The sequence below is a fragment of the Thunnus maccoyii genome, chromosome 19 (genome assembly GCF_910596095.1).
Source record: "Thunnus maccoyii chromosome 19, fThuMac1.1, whole genome shotgun sequence".
Classification (NCBI taxonomy): Eukaryota; Metazoa; Chordata; class Actinopteri; order Scombriformes; family Scombridae; genus Thunnus; species Thunnus maccoyii.
Genome location: NC_056551.1, coordinates 1,215,945 through 1,237,700, shown reverse-complemented (window position 1 = coordinate 1,237,700; position 21,756 = coordinate 1,215,945). Strand labels below are relative to the sequence as shown.

At 38.9% G+C, this 21,756-nt stretch overlaps 1 protein-coding gene across 1 annotated transcript in view; it reads right to left on the bottom strand.

Moving 5' to 3' along the window:
- Positions 1-21,756, bottom strand: part of slc27a6 (solute carrier family 27 member 6) — a 41,648-nt gene that overhangs the window by 8,636 nt on the left and 11,256 nt on the right. Inside the window, exons 4-8 of the mRNA XM_042394822.1 lie at positions 16,476-16,600; positions 12,582-12,776; positions 1,787-1,877; positions 1,503-1,701; positions 64-161 (exon numbers count right to left, since the gene is read on the bottom strand). Coding sequence (XP_042250756.1) covers positions 64-161; positions 1,503-1,701; positions 1,787-1,877; positions 12,582-12,776; positions 16,476-16,600 — 708 coding nt within the window. The remainder of the gene's footprint in view (positions 1-63; positions 162-1,502; positions 1,702-1,786; positions 1,878-12,581; positions 12,777-16,475; positions 16,601-21,756) is intronic.

Genomic DNA, 21,756 nt, shown 5'->3' with positions numbered 1-21,756 from the left:
TCTGAAAACATATATGTTTTGTAATTTTGTTGCTCATCAAGGTGACACACTATACAAACATACCTGGTATTTCCACTCCATACACATTGACCTCTTGGATAAAATCCACCAGCCCAAGAGTTTCTGCCACCTCTGTTGTTGCTACATTTTCACCCTTCCACCTGAAATCAGGGAATATTTCAATTAAAGTGATTAACATTGTAATTATAGTCAGCTTTACATAAATATACATCTTCACAACATAGCCTGTTACAGACCAATTTCTAACCTGCTAGAATCTCACTCGGTAATACAGAGCGTGTATTAATACCTGCTTTTATCCCATTTTCACAAGTGTCTACTCATTATTCATCAGGTCTGCCTGTTTTTTTTTCTTTGTCTTGTTTTAAGTTCTACTATGTCTTCATCAGAGTCAAAACGTTAGTCACTATTAAAGATTACAAGTGAATCAATGTGCTCCAGTTTTTTCTATCTGAACTTTGCCTCCTCTAGTCTGACAGGCACAAAGAAGTGCTTTTTGCACCAATACTGAACTCATGATTGATTTATAAGATAAACTGCACTGGCTTTTGTCCTCTGCATCACATCCAGTTGACATTGCATCATTTCCTGTGAATCCTTTGTGCACAGGCACTTAATCTGAACACATCATCACTAATAGTGAAAACTACTATATAGAGAATTAATAACATAATGTAACCCCCCCCCCCCCACACACACACCTTTCCAACGTCAGTATTGGGAGGCTGCATCCAACAACTTCTAAAACTGACACCCAGACCCACTGTACACAATGATTGTAAGTAAGCATGCATTCATTTGTTCTTTACACAACTACTTCTGTCACTGTCCATGTGTATAGCTGAGTCTAACAATATGAATGCTTTTGAGGAGGAAAGACTATCTGATGACACTCTGTGTGAACTAGTTCATTTCAAGCATATCTACCTTATGACTGACCTCAATTTCACAGCAATTTAATAGTGACAGTGTGAGAGATTAGATGCATAGACCACTTTTTATTCCTTTTGAATACTGTTTTTATTTTGAAAATAAACAGTCATGAAACTAAGAACTCTTTCAAAATATTAAACAGAAAATGGCAATTTAGAAATAGGCGTGTAATTATTCAGAAATCTGTAGAAAGTCCTGCCTCCTCTAAAGAGGTACTCCAGTGACTTATTATCGCAAATCCATACATTTGGGAAAAAGACGGATAAAAAAGAATGGTCAAAATCGAAGCAGCAGAAGCTGCATGTCCACGGTATGGGTCAAGCTCCAAAAACACTGAATCCTACATTTCCCATAATGCAGCTTAATGTCTTCTCTTTGCTGTACCCTCTCCCTGCCTGGTTAATGCCAACGTTTCAAACTCCACTCCTCCAGTTTGTAACACAGGCTTTCTGGTATAAATCTGAACATCAACATGAGGATGGAGGCTTTAAAGGTCCTGGTCTATGGTTTGCACCTGCAGTAAAAACAAATATCTTATCCAACTGTACCTGAAGGTGTCTCCTACTCTGTCTCTGAAAGAGATGAAGCCCTCCTGGTCTTCAGCCATGAGGTCACCTGTGTTAAAGTAGGCGTCTCCCTTCGCAAATACGTTCCTCATCAGCTTGTTCTCAGTCAGCTGCTTGCTTCCAGCATAGCCAAAGAAAGGGCTGAGGGCACTCACCCTAGACAGTAAAAGTCCTGTCTCACCTGAGAACACAGATATGACTGATAGTATCAAATCAATATGAATGTGAAAGAAAACTCATTCATGGAAATTTTTAGGAGTTCTTACCCTTTTCCACTCGCTGACAGAATCCATATTTATCTTTCACTGGTTCATCTTTCATCATGTCATATTTCACCAGATCATACTTGAACAGGAGCTGCACAAAAAGTTAGAGGAAAATATTTTTACAGTGTGCGGTGGCATAGCAATATAAAACTAAATGAACGGAACTATCACCCACAAAGGTGGAACAAATAACATTAGTGATGGCTCAGTTCCATTTAGATATGCCAGGACACCATGCCAGTGAGTCAGTATGCACAGCGCCAGAGCCCTGGAGCTGGAACACTGACTGAATGCAGCCTTTATTAAACAGTTTCCTGCTGTGGCATGTCAAAATGTCTGCTGAGAAAAAATGTTAGAGCAATTGTTATATTTATCAAACAAACAAACAAAAAAAGCATACGGTGGTCATGGCAGGCCCAAAATTATACTACTTCCTTTTAAAAAAACAAAACTCAGGGTCCAGGTACTAGCTTTTTCCTCAGCTTTACAGAATAGGTCCACAATTTTTCAGGTCAGTCTAGTTTTGTTCAAAAATGCATTTAAAAGTTGATGTGAAGCTAATATGAAGCTTCAGCAGTCTGAGTTAGTCATATCAAGTGGATATCTGACACATTTACAGTCTTTTTAGCATTGAATTCTCTGTGATGGAAGTATAGTAGCAAAAAGAGGAACTTTGGCACTAAAAAGACTGTAACATTGAAAGATATCAACTTGATTTGACTCATTTGGATGCTGAAGCTTCATATTAGCTTCAGATAAACTTTTAAATACAGTTTTGAACAGAAGGAGGACTGTGGATTTTGTCCTCCATCACTTCCATTGTAAGTGCATTATGAAGGGATCTTCTAATGGTCAGTATGAACAGGAGGAATGATTACAGCAAGAGAAATATGTTTCACCGTTCGTTTGGGCTCCTGACTGTTTTGGGACAGACTTGAAAAATAGTGAACCCGTCCTTCAAGCTGCATATCATGGTCTTCATCGGCGTTCGGTCAGTTGTCATGAAGAATAATATGTGAGATTCAGTTGAAAGCTCCAGAAAAAGCTATGAAGTGGACCTTGAGTTAACCTGAATATTACTTTGAGTGATATCATACTCAAAGTTTATTACTTCTATTAGAACTAAAACATATTCAATTTAAGTGTATGCAAATTAAACAAGCAATACAACACTGAAATTACACGACTCATTTAGAACTGCATTCATTTTTTTGGCTACTTGGGGTCAGCTGAAGCTGATCATTTTACAGTAAGTAGAAATATATACTACTTTTTTAATGTATTTGTTTCTTAAGAGTAATGGCAAATTATGTATCAACAAGAAGAAAAAGTTCTATTACACACAAATGAAAGAAAGTATTTACAGATTTTCCTCAGTTTAAACATGAACACTCCTGAACACTTGGATAACTTCATATTTTAGAACTGTCAATCCTGTTACCTGAATTGGGATATGTTCTGAAATGATTGTGTTTCACAACTTCACTTTTGTAACTGTGTTCTATAACAGTTTGTGGGTCAGCAAGATAGGTCTAAGAATAGCTGAGGTCAGGGCTTAAAGCTAAATTGATGTAGCCACTCTTTTGTAACTCCTGTGATTAACGGCAGCCCCACAGACTAGAATTAGTCTGGCTAATACCTACCACAGCCACAGGAAAGCCACCACACTGTTCATCCTTCCTAACTGTCTAAACAGACTTACAGTTTAATCTTTAGCTCTGATTATACAGCCAACATTCTTTACTCAACCTCTCTCCAAGATTCAGCAACGTAATGATGTTACCCTGACACATCATTTTAATATGATGTATTTTTGTCAACAATTATATTATATTATATTACATTATATTACATTACATTACATTATATTATATTATATCATATCATATTATACTGTTGGACTGTAATATTTTATTGTCTTGTAGTATATCATGTGTAAGATGTTTATTTTGAAAATATAATAAACATTTTACTATTGTATTACAATTCATAGTAACTATAATACAGTATATTGTGTTGTATTACATTATACCGTATTCAATTATATTCTAAGATGTTTGTATTGTGTTGCTAAAATATTCAGAATATAAAAAATATTTCTGAAAATATAAAGTATACTAATATCATAAAATAACAGACACACCTGACATTGACATTAGTATTGTATTAAATCATATTCTATGACATTTGTATTGTATAATGGCACATCATATTGTAAGATGTTTGCTTTTTTGATAATAATAAGAATGTACTTGTTCGGAGTAAATCACACAGTTCTCACTGGGCTAAAGGCTTTACTCAGTTTTAGAGGGGGCTGGTGTGCTGTGTATCTACAGGACTGATGTATTCTGTGGTGTAATGTTAACACCATTAAAAGTCAGTTTAAAGAAAAATGGTCTGAAAATATACCCTGTTAAAATCTAAATTAAGGACACACACCAGTCAGCCAAAACATTAAAACCACTGACAGGTGAAGTGAATAACATTGATTATCTCATTGAAATGGCACCTGTCAAGGGTTGGGATATATTAGGCAGCAAGTGAACAGTCAGTTCTTGAAGTTGATGTGTTGGAAGCAAAAAAAAAATGGACAGGCGTAAGGATCTGGTATGCAGTGGTCAGTACCTACCAAAAGTGGAAGGGCAACCAGTGAAACTGCGACAGGGTCATGGCTGCCGAAGGATCACTGATGCATGTGGGAAGCAAAGGCTAGCCCATCTGGTCTGAACCCTCAGAAGAACTACTATAGTACAAATTGTTGAAAAAGTTAATGCTGGCTATGATAGACAGATGTCGGAACACATAGTGCATAACAGCTTGCTGAGTAGCCGCAGACCGGTCAGAGTGTCCATGCTGACCACTGTCCACCGCTGAAAACACCTACAATTACAGAGCAATGGAAGAAGGTGGCCTGGTCTGGTGAATCTTTTCTTTTAAATCATATGGACAGCCGAGTGCGTGTGCATCGTTTACCTGGAGAAGAGATGGCACCAGGATGCACTATGGGAAGAAAGCAAGTCGGCAGAGGCAGTGTGATGCTCTGTGCAGCGTTCAGCTAAGAAACCTTTGGTCCTGGCATTCATGTGGATGTTACTTTGAAATGTACCACCTATACCTTAACATTGTTGCAGACCAAGTACACCCCTTCATGGCAACAGTATTCCCTGATGGCAGTGGCCTCTTTCAGCAGGATAATACACCCTGCCACACTGCAAAAATTGTTCAGGAATGGTTCGAGGAACATGACAAAGAGTTCAAGGTGTTGCCTTGGCCTAAAAATTCCCCGGATCTCAATCTGATCGAGCATCTGTGGAGCCTGATCCATGGAGGCCCCACCTTGCAACTTACAGGACTTAAATGATCTGCTGCTAACATCTTGGTGCCAGATACCAGGACACCTTGAGAGGTCTTTAGGAGTCCATGCATCTACAGGTCAGAGCTGTTTTGGTGGCACGAGGGTGACCTACACAATATTGGGCAGGTGGTTTTAATGTTATGCTTGATTGGTGAATATACATGTTGATCACAAATGTAGCTATGAATCACACTCATCCAAAAGCCAAAGAACTTAACTTGCACATGGTGTTCTTCCAAATACTGAGGTCAGCAGATTCAAAAAGACTCACAGTATAGGTTGTGTGAGCTGTGATTTTGGTATAAGTGATAAGTTAGTTACATTATCTTCTGTACTGTACAATGATGATATACAAATGATCGAAATAGGATTTGTTGTCAAATTATCTTTGATGGTTTTAGGTTTAATCTTGTTATAGAGCTGATGTGAATTGGTATTCTTAAATTTTGGGATTTTAGTGTAGTATCATTTGAAGATGTATGCATTGTATTATGGATTTGGTTTATACTAATTTGTGGTTTCATGCATAAGTACTTCATGATCATCACCATCTATAATAAAATATAATAAAAAACAGAAACACAACGCAGTACATTACATCGTAAGGTGTATCAACAACTCTGACACAACAAAAACTGAAGATTTTCAACAAAGATATTTACTGTTATATTGGACTACCTTGTATCTCACAGGTGTTCATGATACTATGTCACCCCATACACACTAACTGCAGTCAGCTGATTGACCCCTTATAGACCCCTGTGATGGAGGACACTCACTACACACATCCTGGCTAATACATGACCTGGCAGATCTCCTCTAAGCTGTTTACCCCTTCCCCCACCACTAACCATGTGCACTTTAGTAAGCAAATTCTCCTCATGCTCACCGCCTTTGCGACAGTTAAAGATGTGCCTTCAGCAATTCTTAGGAAATTAATGTGTGTTGTATAGGTATGCAACTCCAAAATTAAGTCACAGACCTGGGTTACCATCAAATGTTTAAAGATCCCCTCCAGACATGTTTTAAGATACAATAAAATGCTCTACTATGAATAATAATCTGTATGTCACAGGTTAGTTAATAAGTTCAGTTACCTTGTTAAACTCCTGGAATGACATCTTCTCTCTCTCCCTCATTAAAAATCCAAAATCTCGTGTATATGTAAATATTGTTCATTTCAGTGTTTAACTGCTGGCCAAAAGATGTCTGCTTCTTCACTGAAAAGTCCATTCTCTGTGTATGTGCACTGGAGGTTTCAAGTTTCCACATCACACAACTATAAGTTGAATGCTGGACCACGATTTGATCCAAGCTATTTGTGATGTCAAAAATCATGTTCATAGGTAGATGTATTAAACTGAGATTTAAGGTGAGCACAGAGGAACTTTCCTCCTTCAGCAGATGAATGTGAGATCAAATTCTGCACATATATCATTCTGCACAGATAAGCTCAAACATCCAACTGAAGGATCAAGAAGCAAAACATATTTTTGAGTGGAGGGGGGCTTTAAAAATAGATTTACATAATGCATACATGCATTTACATAGCCTACATGTACATGTCTACTGTGAGTTGTGCACATACTGTAGCCTGCACGTGAAAACACCTGCATTTTGTGTGTGCTATACACTCACAGTCTTTGCCGAACCATTAGAGTGTTGACTGTGTGGTATAGACATTTCATTTACACCACATTCTAGACGAATAGGAGCATTACTCCAGCATCAAGAAATCAACTAGGGCTGCACTAATGATTATTTTCAATATTGATAAATCTGTTGAAAATTTTCTTGAGTAATCGATTAGTTGTTTGGTCCATAAAATGTCAGATATTTAGATTACTGTCATAGCAGACTAAAGATACCAGAAAATATTCACATTTGAGGAGATGGAACCAGAGAATTTGGACTTTTTTTCTTTAAAAAAAACGAATCAAAAATGAATCGCTTATCAAAATAGTTGGCAACTAATCGATTAATTGACTAATTGTTGTAGCTCTAGTTCGAAACTGTATGGAATACATAAGAATATGATGACATGCCTGTCTAATATCACAAGAAAACACTAAAAAAGAGGAGCTGCTGCGTATGCATCCGCTCACTACTTCTGTTACTTGAACTAGTTCTCCCTCTACGCACATGTACAAAATGACCTGTGCTGCAAAAAACATATATGACATGTATAACATCAGGACTGAAGTAATCAAGAATCCAAAGAACAGAAATGTAAAAACGAGAAAACAAGTAATTTTAACAAGACTTACATGCTGGAACTATTTCTTGGTGACGTGTATCCATCTGCTCACTACCTCTGTGTAGTGGCTCTAACTAAAAGACAGGCTGTCAGATAAGGCCAGTGAACACAGATTTTGGTTTTGGTCTCTGTAGAGGCACAGTAGTACCAAACCTGGTAACTTCACAAGACTTCCGGAAGCTGCTAACAGACACTCCTGTTGTTTATTAAAAAAAATTGTTCCAGCACTTAACTCTTCCTAAAACCACAAACTGTCATTTTTACATGAATGTTTCTGTGTATGGATTAAACAAACAAGATATTGATATTATAGATGTTAATTAGTGAGCTTTAGAAGTGCTTAATGTACTTTTTAACTTTGGACAGAGCCAGGATAGCAGTTTCCCCCTGCTTCCAGTCTTTATGCTAAGCTAGGCTAACCACATCCTGGCACCACCTCTGTACTTGATATGAAATTGAGAGTAAGTATATCTCCCAAAATGTTGAAGTGTTACTTAAAATTTAGAGATAGCACAGTCAAGACTTCAACACCCACAATGCCTTGCACTTCCAGAGCAAACAGGAAAATCAGCGTTCATTGTCACTCAGTGGAAATGTGTCCACTGCTGCTAGCAGCTACATTTGTAGTTACTACATTGTAAATTCATAAGCTGTATATTGCTCTCTAAGGAATTAAGGCAGCTGGGAGATGAACAGTGAGCTGTCAAGACCCTGAATAACTTCTGTTGGACTTATGTGAAACCACATAGAGACTGTGTCTGTCCCCTGATCGCTTAAATCAATTATTTTTAAAGTAAACAGAAGAGGAGTTATTCATAAAAATCTAATAAAAATTAACACCACCACTGCAATAGTACAACAAAATAGGAGAATTTAATGTGGACTCTTAAACATTAGATCTTTCAGTTATCTAAAGCTGTATTAATAAACACTCTGATCTCAGATAATCATATTGATTTATTTTGTCTTACTGAAACCTGGTGTCATGAAGAATATATTAGCCTCAATGAATCCACTCCCCCCAGTCATATTAATACTCACATTCCTCAAGACACTGGCCAAGGAGGTGGAATTGTAGTCATCTTCAAATCAAACCTAATAATCAACCATAGACCTAAACTTAATTATAACTCATTCGAAAGCCTTGTTCTTAGTCTTTCACAACCAGCCCGGAAAACTTTACAGCCAATTCTATTTGTTATAGTGTACCGTTCTCCTGGCCTGTACTCTGAATTTTTATCTGAATTCTCAGAGTTTTTATCAAACTTAGTCCTCAGTGCAGATAAAGTAATTATAGTGGGTGATTTTAATATTCGTGTGGACGTCAATAATGATAGTCTTAGCGCTGCGTTTATTTCATTATTAGACTCAACTGGCTTCTCTGTAAACAAACCCACTCACTGTCTTAACCACACCCTCAACCTTGTTCTGACTTGTGGCATCGAAACTGATCATTTAATAGTTTTTCCACAAAATCCTATTTTATCAGACGAAGTTTTGAATTCCTTACTGGACTACACACTATTATACAAAAATATCTTCACTAGATTTCTATCTGATAGTGCTGTAGCTAAATTTAAAGAGGCAGTTCCATCAGCATTGAATTCAGTGCCATGTCTCAACACAACAGAGGACTCTTATGATAATTTTAGTCCCTCCAAAATTGATCATTTTGTTGATAGTGCTGCAGGCTCATTGCGAATGACACTCGACTCCACCAAACTGGAAGAATCTCCCTTAGTCTGGCAAGATAGTCTTAAAACATAAAGGAAGGCCCAGGCTGACAAAGAGTCATAATTCTATTGATCCATGTATTCCTATAGCTCTCAGTAGTAACGACTTTATGAGCTTCTTTAATGATAAAATTCTAACTATTAGAGAGAAACTTCATCACCTCCTGCCCTTAACAGGCACCGATTTATCCCCAAACACAGGAACCTTAGAAACAGCTGTAAATCTTGATATATTTTTAGATTGTTTTTCCTCCAATCGACCTTCCTGAACTAACTTCAACGATTTCTTCATCTAAACCATCAACCTGTCTCTTAGACCCCATCCCAACTAGGCTGCTTACGGAAGTCTTACCCTTAATTAGCACTTCTTTACTAGATATGATGAATAAGTCTTTATTAATGGCCTATGTACCACAGTCCTTTAAAGTAGCTGTAATTAAACCTCTTGATTCAGGCATTTTAGCCAACTTTAGACCTATATCTAACCTTCCCCCCTTGTCTAAGATACTTCGGAAAGCAGTCGCCAATAAGCTGTATGACTTTCTACATAACAATAGCTTATTTGAGGATTTTCAGTCAGGATTTAGAGCGCATCACAGGACAGAGACAGCACAGGTGAAAGTTACAAATGACATCCTAATTTCTTCTGACAAAGGACTTCTATCCATACTTGTCTTGTTAGATCTTAGTGCTGCATTTGACACCATTGACCATCATATCCTATTACAGAGACTGGAACATTTAATTGGCATTAAAGTAACTGCATTAAGCTGCTTTAAAGCCTATTCATCAGATCAATTTCAGTTTATACACATTTGATGAATCCTCCATGCCAACAAAAGTTAAACACGGAGTTCCACAAAGCTCTATGCTTGGACCACTTCTATTTACTTTATATATGCTTCCTTTAGGTAATGTTATTCAGAAACACTCCATAAATTTTCATTGTTATGCAGATGATACCCAATTATATTTATCAATGAAGCCAGATGAAATCAGTTAACTAAACTCCAAGCATGCCTTAAGGACATAAAGACCTGGATGACCTGCAATTTTCTGCTTCTAAACTCAGACAAAACTGGAGTTACCGTGCTTGGCCCTAAACACTTCAGAAACTCATTATCTAATGACATAGCTACTCTGGAAGGCATTACCCTGGCTTCCAGCTCCACCGTAAGGAACTTGGGAGTCATCTTTGATCAGGATATGTCTTTTAACTCCCACATAAAACAAATTTCAAGGACTGCCATTTTTCACCTACGTAACATTGCAAAAATCAGGCACATTCCTTATTATCAGTCTGATCCTGCCAAGTCTCTAAAGACTCTCCTGCTGGTCCAGAATGCAGCTGCACGTGTACTGACAAAAACTACGCCAAGAGATCATATCATCATCCCATTTTAGCTTTGCTGCACTGGCTCTCTGTAAACTCTAGAATAGGATTTAAAATCCTTCTCCTCACCTACAAAGCCCTTAATGGTCCGGCACCATAATATCTTAAAGAGCTCATAGTACCCTATTACCCCACATGACCACTGTGCTCTCAGAATGCAGGCTTACTTGTGCTTCCTACAGTCTCTAAAAGTAGAATGGGAGGCAGAGCCTTCTTCTCCTGTGGAACCATTTTCCAGTTTTGGTCTGGGAGTAGACTTAAAACTTTCCATTTTGATAAAACTAATAGTTAGGGACGGCCCAGGCTTGCCTTGGACAAGCACCTAAATATACTGTGATAGGCCTAGACTGGCAGGGGACCTCCCATGATGCACTGATTATACACATTCATGTATAATCAATGCATGTTACTAACTTCTCTGGGCTTCTTCCCCGGAGTTTTTGTGCTTTCTGGTCTCACAGGTTCCTACGGATCATGGTCATGGACCGCCTGGTTATGGAAGTATGAGCTGCACTTGATAACTATAGACACTAGTTTTATTTATTAGTTTTATTTATTATCATAAATATTATATTATAAACCTTCCGACCACAATGTGGCTTGCAATGGCAGAGTGGCGCTGTCCGTATTTCTGCTTGTTTACTCTATGGGAAGTGAAGAGGCAGAAGCGACGTTTCATAGTTTATGACTTAGAGTAACTGAAAACGTTATCCAAAATATGAGATATTCATGTCTTGTTATGTTTGTAGTGAATGAAACTGGCAGGACTTTTCTTTGTTCAAGCTGATATTCATCTTTTGGCCTTCACTAACTTTGTTCCTGACATTTCTTCAGTTGTTTCTCCACTGCGGAACCAAATGGTAAAAAAAGACATGTATCCACGCCTACCTGTGTATTTTTATGTTTATTTATGTGTGCCTGTGTGCACGGAACTGTCCAATTTATCCATTTTTATATTTTTAGCCAATGGGCACACTAAAAAGCAATTATTTTGTAAACGGTATCTTCGCATCTCAACTTCAAAATACACTAAGATATTAGTGACTCCAGAGAGAGTGCATTTTCAGAGCAACGGGCCTTCAGCGCACTGGGCCATCCAACCAATGGACTGTTAAAACACTATATGGCAACAGGTCAAGGCAGATGGCTGCCCACCTAGAGCCCAGTTCTGCTCGAGGCTTCTTCCTCTGTCGCCAAGTGCTTGCTCATAGGGGAATGTTGGGTCCCTGTAAATTAAAGAGCTGCTCTATGTGAAAAGTGCCCTGAGATAACTTCTGTTGTGAGTTGGCACTATATAAATAAAACTGACTTGACTTTGACTAATAAACTATTCTATATGACTGAAAAAAAGAAAGAAATCCCATACTCGTGTCAATGGGAATTCCCAAGTGACATCATGCATATTGAGGCCCCATCCCATGCACTGGGAATGTTTTCATGTACTGTAGGGCAGGAATTACATCACTTGACTTTGTCTTCCTTGTCGCTCTTTACCAGACAATGCATGGCTCCATGAACCAGACAGAATATTTTGTTGTTCACAGCCTCCAGAGGATCACAACAGGAGCACAACTTTTTAACAAAAGTAGTTCCTTTTAATGGAATTGCTGCAATAAGTGGATTTGCTTTTGAAGGTGAGCTTTCACACAGGTCACAACTTTAGTGAACACTGGGTGAATGTGAATTTGTGTTGTAGACCAACTGCAAACTATCTTGGCAATGCTGAACTTTACATTTACATTTTATCATATTAGCTGTGTTACAGCAACTATGGTTAAAAAGAAGGAGGTAAAATACAAACAGGGGACAGGGACATTACAGTTACACAGAACCTCAAAGCCTCCTATTTTATGGTCTTTCTGGTGAAGTAAAGGCCTGTAACTGTGAGTGGCTGACCACTTTACATTAGAATCATTAGAAGTAATGCACAAACAAGGTGTATTCAAATTTAAATCAGATTTCATCTGCCTTTCTCACATCTTCTCTTACAAAAATGTGTGACCAGTGTGTGAGCGGGGACATTTTGGTATCACGCTTTGGAATTGTCAACCACTCACCCTGTAGAAGAAGTTGGAGCGACCCACAGTGCCGATCTTGCCGATGTGGTTCATGAAACACAGATTTCCCTCAGTGGAGCCGTACACCTCACACATTTTAATGTTTCCATAGTGACTCTGGAACTCCCGCCAGACATCCTGCCGAAGCCCGTTCCCAACTCCCATCCGCACCTTGTGAACCATATCCATGTCTGTCTGATGGACAGAGAGAAAAGCGATGACATCAGCAGAGAAGATCTGACAGGTGACAACTGATAATTTCTCAATCAGATGTAAATGGTTATCATTCAAAAATGTGCTCCATGTAAATACTTAATCATATTATTATTAAGTCAACACTGGAGTATACATATAGAAAAATGTCAGTTATGCAAGGAGTTTTCAAATTACAATATATGTAGTGCGTGTGTGTGTGTGTGTGTGTGTGTGTGTGTGTGTGTGTGGACATGTGTCACAAACAAAGGAATACCATTAATTGGTTTAAACACATTCATAGAATGAAAGAGAGAATCAATGTAAACAAAAGTCGCTTTTGACCACACACACGCACACACACACACCCCTGTGTGCGTCAGAGGACATTACTTTGACTTACATTAATTTCCTAGAGGTTTACCCAAACCATAACCAAGATGTAATGATTTAAGCTATAGGGACTTGCTTTTTGTCCCCAAAAGGGAGGCGAGTCCCCACATGTGACTGTGTAAACAGATTTATGTCCCCACAACATGAAGAGTACCCAGTACACACACACACACACACTACTGAATATGATGTGCTGGAAATAAACAGCAAAAAAAGAAAAAATGGTCCTACAAACCATCTATTCTTCATTGACAATTCAATCTTATATGTTTCAATGCAAAAACAACCACTGTTATGCAAATGAGGCTTGGGTATGTCCATTAATTGGGTCTTGCAATTAAGGCTAAATTGATTCAATATGGAGATGAAAAAGTGGTGGGACTGAGAAGTTAGGAAGACTGCCCTTTTGACCTGGGTGAAACAGTTTTATATTTGGTTACAGCTAGGCTCTGGGGACTTCACTTAAAGTTGTAGGAAAAGTGATTATTTTATTTTTTTTACATATAATGACATACATGTGGTTGACTGTGAAGATGGTAAATGGTAAATGGACTGCATTTATATAGCGCTTTTCGAGTGTACCGACCACACAAAGCACTTTACAACACATGCCAACATTCGCCCATTCACACATACACTCATACACACTGATGGCGCAGCTATTGGGAGCAATTTGGGGTTCAGTATCATGCCCAAGGATGATTCCACATGCGGACAGGAGGAGTCGTGGATCAAACCACTGACCTTCTGTTTGGTGGATGACCTGCTTGAGCCACAGCCACCCCTGAAGTTACACAAAACATCAAATAGAAGCTAAAAGTCATCCTAGTGTTCATTATTCTGACTTGTTCTGGAGTCAGGGTGGCAGGGGCATATCTATTAGATAGAAAGAAAATCAAGAAAGCTGTGGAACAACCTCAATACTCCACAAAACCACAAATCCACCTGGCTGAGGATGCTATGGCAAAAATTGAACCGCACGGCATACAGTGGTGAAGGTAAGAGATAGATGTTTGAACCAGATGAGTTTTTAACACCCTGAATAGAAAATACAAGAGCAGCTTCACCACATTCAACAAAACAAGAAACAAAATGTATATCAATGCAGCTGATATCACCTCAACACAACAACAATTGATCAATAGAGTTCGAAAACAAGCCAGTTAGACTATTGACCTGTCAATCATACTTCAAAGGCAGTTCCCAGTGCATCGCAGTGTCCATATTTGGACATTTTGCAAAAATGTCCAAATATGGACAAATTTTGCAGATTTTGCAAAAAATTTCCAAAAATAATGGATGCAAATAACAATTGATGACATTTCTAGGAGCTGATGGCAAGACCACCAAAACAATTATGTAATTACAAATAAAACCATTATATACACTACAGAAAAGAGCCATAAGGATTATAAATAAGGTGGATTCAATAGAGCATAGCAACAGACTGTTTACCAGGTCAAGGGTGATGAAACTGAAAGATTCAGTGGAATTAAAAACTCTGTTATAGTTATGTATAGAGCCAAAAAATAGATTGTTGACTGGACATTTGCAGAGGTTGTTTGTGTTGGGATCAGCTGATGAGGTATGCACATTGAAGCAGATGTGTATTTCAGTCAAACTGTGGAATTCTCTAAGGGAATCATTTCAAATGCTGAATGTTGAACTATTGTTCACTTTAAGAAAAATGTATGGAGAGCAAGAATTTGGACCATATGAACTAAATGGGTAAGTGGGTTAGTCTTCCGTCTTTGGTAACATATGAGTGTTTTGATGTCACATTAACAGTGAAGTCTTCATTGATTGTTGGCATTGTGTGAACTCAATTTTTGGGTACACAGTTTGGATCCTATGGAGGAAAGGCAGACTCCACCAGTGACAATGACAACTACTATACACAGAAGTAATTACAGAATGCAAATTCAGTGAATGGCTGTTGCAGAACAAATGCCAAAAATAGCATCAGAAACTGGGTTTCATATAGTAAAATCTTACACGCACAAAATGTAATTTTCTGCAGCTAGTGGTCTCTCAATCAAAACAAAAAACAAAAGACGGAGTTTGATGACATTGTGAAGTAGTGTGGGATCATGGGAGTTGTTGTCTTCATTGTTAAACAACCATCATTGCCATCATTGCAGTCACCTTCTCCCAGTTAATATTCCTTCAATGTTCATCATTCAGGAAGAGCAGAATTATCCGCAGAAGTCTCCTCCTCTCCAAAACAAACAGACTTGGTGATTCAAACTGTTTCTCCCACACTGTTCGGCGGACAGAGGACGTCCAGAGTGGCTGCGAGCCGAGCTGCTGCAAACATTTGCTCACTGATAACTTAAGATCCAGACATCCGATGACTAAAATCAAGACTAAAACCACTTGTGAGCAAACCTTTTTTTGTACATATTGATAGCATACAATTAGTGATAGTATTCATTCTTGTGTGCACATATTGTGAACATTTGCTTATGAGCTGTCTGTGCGCATATCTTTAATTTCCCAGACACTGCCAATCAGTAGTGAGGACAGTGCCACGGCCAGCCTTTCACCCACACAGTGAAATGACAAAACAAGTGGACAAAGAGGACTTTGAGTCCAGCCTCAATAAGAACATGCTCTGCCCTCATACTGTGTGTGCGTGCGTGTCTATGTGTCCACCACAGCAGGACGCAAACACTAAAACAAAGACTGTGCTTGTCTTTCGGCCACAGTTGTGCATGATGTTACTGAAATGATTCACAAGTAGCAGTAACTGTAGAAGGACCCTACAGAGGAAAAAGTTCTGCCTACTGTAAAGGGCATTGATGTTTTATTCCTGTGCTCTACTCTAACTTGCTCGCTCTGTCTATCATTAAGTGGACATGCATGTTGATTATATGGATCTGTTTTATAGTCTGGTGTGTAGATAACAAGTTAAATGTAGATGTTGAGATATTAACAACAAGCAATGGAATTGAGCAAATGAATCAGAGTAGAATAGGCAGAATAGAATGGAAGAAAATATTGAGGATATTTTAAGAATGGTTTTGGTGTATCAGTCTCAAGACTGAGTGCCTCTTTCCAGACTTTCACTTCAAATCCACATTTAACAATCACACAAAGAAATAATTCTGGAAAATCAGGGAGGCACTGATTGCAGTAGGAGAGACAAGGCCTGTTGTGGGAATGTGTGTACATAACTAAAGTGACTTTATTTGTTATTTGATGGATAATTTATACCAAGATGTTCTGGAAATATACGTAAATACGTACTTTTTCCAGTACATTCATAGGTATAATATTATTTTTTAAGTTATTAATACTAAGGATTACCTTGGGCTGGTTGCAGAGGTATCTGCAGAGTTCTCCAATATACTGGAAAACAGTCACATTGTGTTTTCGACAGTCATTCCAGAATTGTGAGGCTGAGAATTTCTTCTTCAGGACGCAGGTTGCACCTGTGATGGAACACAAGACAATGTCATTCAATTCACCATTCAAGAATACAATTATCATGTTCTCCCTCTTTTCAATAATGGGTTATTATCATATCTATAGACTAGAATTTAATTTCCATATAGGATGTAAATGTCAAATATTTTGATGACAGAGGACATGTATTCAATGTAGTTTGGTGGTACTATTGAGAACCTTGTCATTAAGCATGTACATGTTCTGTTTAAATCTCTTGTTCTTGTGAGATTTTGCATTTGATGTATTTATTGGAACCATGTACAGTGTTAAACATAAATGTTATCATTTGATGTACTGTACCAGAGTTAGCTAATTTTCATCTGCAGTCCCTTCGGCAGGTCACAATTAAAACATATAACAGTACAAAACAAAAAACACACAGGACACATAATACAAAATACATAGCGACACACAATAGCACATCACATACACCCACAATGTCAACTAGAAATTAATAATGCTAAGTAGCTTTTAGCAGATTTTTTAATTTGGTTTTGAACACTCAAGAGACCATGCAAATTTGCAAAAAAGACAAAAGTACCAAGGCACATTTAATGTCTCAGTATGTTTCAAGCAAACTAGTTCATATGAAGTTTTGTCCAAACTCGTCTAAAGGCAAAAGTGTTTATATCCTTTACCAATGACCACACTGCTGTCGCAGAGACATAATGGACTGTGCCAAGAGGGGATAATGTCAGCCAGTAATGTCAGTCACAGAGGTGACAGAAGTAGTTGTATAAAGAGTGAAAAAGGAGCTTGAGAGATAGAGTTCAAATCCTGCCTTCTTTCCCATCTCCACACACCTGGCCAATCACTGCGGAAGGTGGGTGTGACTGTTGGATTGTCTATTTCAAAACACAAATGAATCAGTTCTGATATAGCTGTCAAGGTCAGGTGCTGTTCAACAGCATACTCATGCCCTAAGGTGTCTGTATATTCCAACCGAAGTGGTTGAACAACATCTATATTGGTTCTGACAATTTCTGTCTGAAAACTGACAATTCAAAAATCAAGGCCACTTAACACAGCCTTTGGCCAGGTGTGTGGAGGTGAGACAGTAGGTTGTCTTCCAGGAGAGACCGCTCACCCTTTCTATGACCACTGGCTTTGAGTGTGGCCATTTGCAACAGTTTTGCCTTCCCATGTGGTCAGAAAACATCTTAGGAACCAGTTCTTAGAACGCAGCCCTGATTTTAGGCCCAATGCAGTATACATTGCATGTGTGCAGATTCTGTCTATCATCATGAATCTCTTGTTCTACAAACAAAGGCAAAGACACTGATGCACAGTGACATATTTCCACCAACTGCAGAAGGCTGTAACTATTGGTTGTGATAAAGGGCTGTAAAATGTACAACTGCACCAAAGGAGGACTCGAAGACCACAACCTGGTGTAAACATGTTCCTCTCAGGCTGCACCTCCTTCACTAGCATTGGCAGAACTTGACTCCACTCTCATCCACCTATGAACTACAGCGTTTGATTGGCCAGGCTTGTTAGGTGAGGCAGAGCATGGCAGGATTCCCAATTGCCTGGGAAGTCCAGTTCAGAAGTGTCCTGAACTTCATGCTTTCAATTAAAGGTGAGCAAAACAGGTATTGTTACATCAACTATATGGTATACTCTTGCCAAGAATATCCTCAGAAACAACATCAAACATACAATGTTTTTCCAGATGGAATCCAAAATGTGGGAAATCAGGGAAAATAACACCAAATGTGTGGTTTAGCTGTAATGACAACACCTGAGACACAACCCATTTGCTGACCTCTCTGAACAGATGCAGTCACTTCACAAACAGGTAGAACTGTTAATCGATGCACTCACAGTGCAAACAGAGATAGTGTGACGTGCTCTTTGGCCTACTACGCAAATCCATTGCAAATAACAAGGACACAGTGTATGTATGTCAACAGAACCTATCTTTTAATTCCAAAACTGTCAGTTGTTCTGGCTGGGGTGGGTCAAGTACTACACCATGTACAGTATCTGTGTCTCATCTTAGCAAACCAGATAATGTCAAACATCAAACTATTCAGAATCTCAGCAGAACCACAGTTCCAGTTTCAGATCTGCAGTTCCAGTTAAATATGTGCCGTCCATTATCAAGAAAAATGAAATGTGTTAAATCTACAGCAGCTATCACATTTCTTGCCTTTTGCTGGTGACATGTCTACATCTGCTGGTCTAAATTTGTGCTTGCCCTTTCTTATCAAATAGGATGTCTGAAGTCTGGATGTGATAAATGTGTACAAAGTTTAGTACATTTCAACATATAAAACTGTCAGGACAACGGCCTCTCCAGGGCTTCTCAGGACAACCTGTCGGGACATTGATCTCTACAAGTGAAGGACACTGAACTCTCAACCAACAGTTGGAACAAATACAGAAACCAAGGATTCAACAATATAGCTGATATTACAAAACCATTTTATGTAGATGTGCAACATTACTTTTAAGCTTGACCTGTAGTTCAGAAGATACATTTATATACTTAAACAGCTTACATACAAATTAATGACAACAGTTACTTATGTTTTCAACCAATCAATCAGCTGTTTCGCTAACTGATGAACAAGCAGTTTCTTCTGCACTATTATGTTATCTAAACTTAAATATGAAGGTTCATACAGTGGACTTTTCCATGAGGGGGGCAAGCAACAGTGACCTAAAACAATAATGAAATTCTCCATAATAGTGTCCAGCGTCCTATTCCTGCTTTGAAGCCTCTAATTAAGCTGCTAGTTGAAGTGAAACAGTGGGTCCTCAAAGGGGTCACATATTTTGGCAGTTACAGTATGTGCAGTAGACATTGTCTGCAGCCCTGAAAGCCAGTTTACCAAGAGAACTGCTCCTCTGTATCTAACATGGGATTCAAAGCTTATAATGGATAAAGGCGTGTGGGTGGGCTACATTCATGTAGTGAGGACAAAGGCTTTCATATCATCATATTAATGTCAATCCTAAACCAACTTCTTTTATGTACAAATTCTATGTAGATCCTTTGAAGTTAAATGGGCAAAACATATTTGTCTATTTGGAAAGTCTAAATTTCTGCTCACCTCCTTTGCTCGGTAACTTCTGTGTTTCCCCCCCACACTTTTATTTTTCTATTCTAAGGATACCATCTGAGCTCAGTCTTGTCTTAAATATTCTGCCTAAGAGAAAAGGATGAGAAAACCTTTCTTGCCTTGACTTTCTCTATAGCCACTGTACTATACTATATGTGAACAATTACATGAAGCCTTCTTTTTTCCATCAACATCATCAGTTCATCAACACCTGCAAAGTTCTGAGCATTTCTGACTCTACCTCAACTGATGCTCTCTACTACTTCAAATCAAAATCCAGAGAAAACTTTGTAAACAATGAAGCACTGAGATGAGTTAAAACCAGCTAGAAAACAACTTTTCTTCTTTATCATTCACAGCAATGCTGCTGTTGTATTGCCCTGTTCTTTTGATTAGGCCTATTTTTATGGTATGTTACAATGTAAAAAAAAGTTTTAGTAGCCTGAAAAAGCCTGAATTATTTGTAACTGCTATTGCAGATCTTTTAATGTTTTTTTTAAATGTTGGTTTTAGGCCCTAATTGAACTCTCTTGCTGCAGTGCTTCTTATTCCAATGTGCTTTATCAAGTTTTATGTAGGTTTACATTATGTAAATTAAAATTTAAGTTGGGGCTGAAATGTCAATTAATTGGTTGATCGCCAGTAATCATTTTCAATAACAATTTTTTAATCGATTAATCATCAAGATTACTGGCCAAGCACACTCTCAGGTTGCAAATTCTCTCATTTCAGACTTCTCTCTGTTTTATTTAATTATGTTTAATTATAATTATAATTATAATTATAATAATTATTTTATTTATTACATATTAGATATGTAGTCCCTACAGCATGTTCTGAGTCTGCCCCAGGGTCTTCTACCAGTTGGACATGCCTGAAACACCTCCAGGGAGGCATCCAGGAGGCATCCTAACCACATGCCCAAACCAACTCAGCTGGTTTGGAAGCAGTGGCTCTACTCTGAGCTCCCCCCGGACGTCCGAGCCCTTCATCCTATCTCTACCCTTTCACTACCCAAAGCTCATGACTATAGGTGAAGGTTGGGACGTAAATCAACTGGTAAATTGAAAGCTTTGCTTTCTGGCTCAGCTCCTTCTTCAGTGCCCGCATTACTGCTGATGCTGCACCGATCCGCCTGTCTGCCTCATGCTCCATCTTACTCTAACTCATGAACAAGACCCCAAGATACTTGAATTCCTTCACTTGGGGCAGCAACTCACTCCTAGCCCAGAGAGAGCAGTCCACCGTTTTCTGGCAGAGCACCATGGCCTCAGATTTGGAGGTACTGACTCCTTCACATTTGGCTGCAAACCAACCCAGTGTCTGCTGGAGGTCACGGTGTATTGAAACCAATAGAATCACATCATCTGCAAAAAGCAGAGAAGCAATCCTGAGGTTCATTTATTACAAACAAGATGCTCTCCTCCCCCAGGCTCCGCCTTGAGATTCTGTCCATGAAAATCACAAACAGAATAAGTGACAAGGGACAACCCAGGCAGAGCCCAACACCCACTGAGTATGAGTCAAACTTGATCTGACACTGGTCTACAGCCAGGAGGGAATCCACATTGTTCCTTGGAGAGATACTTAAAGTGTTCTTTCCCCTGCCTGACAAGAAAAGCTCTCCATCCCTGCTGAAAACAGGCTGGGCTAAGCCCTGCTTCCCCTTCCTGAGTCACCTGATGGTTTGCCATAACTTTTTGAGGCTAACTGAAAGTCTTTCCCCAATGGCTCCATGAACTCCTCTCATACCTGGGTTTTTGCTTCAGCAATCACCTGAGCTCCCCCTTTGGCCCTTCAGTACCCAGCTGCTGCTTCAAGAGATCCCTGGAGCAGTCAGACCTGAAAGGCCTCCTTCTTCAGCTTGATGGCCTCCTATACTGCTGGTGTCCACCAGCAGGTTCTTGGGTTGCCGCCCCGACAGACACCGATGATCTTCTGGCGGCAACTCTAAGTAGCCACCTTCACAACTGAGGTCCTAAACATGGCCCACTCGGATGTCCCCAACCTCCCCTGGGATGCAGGAGAAATTCCTCTGTAGGTGGAAGATGAAGACCTCACGGGAAAGG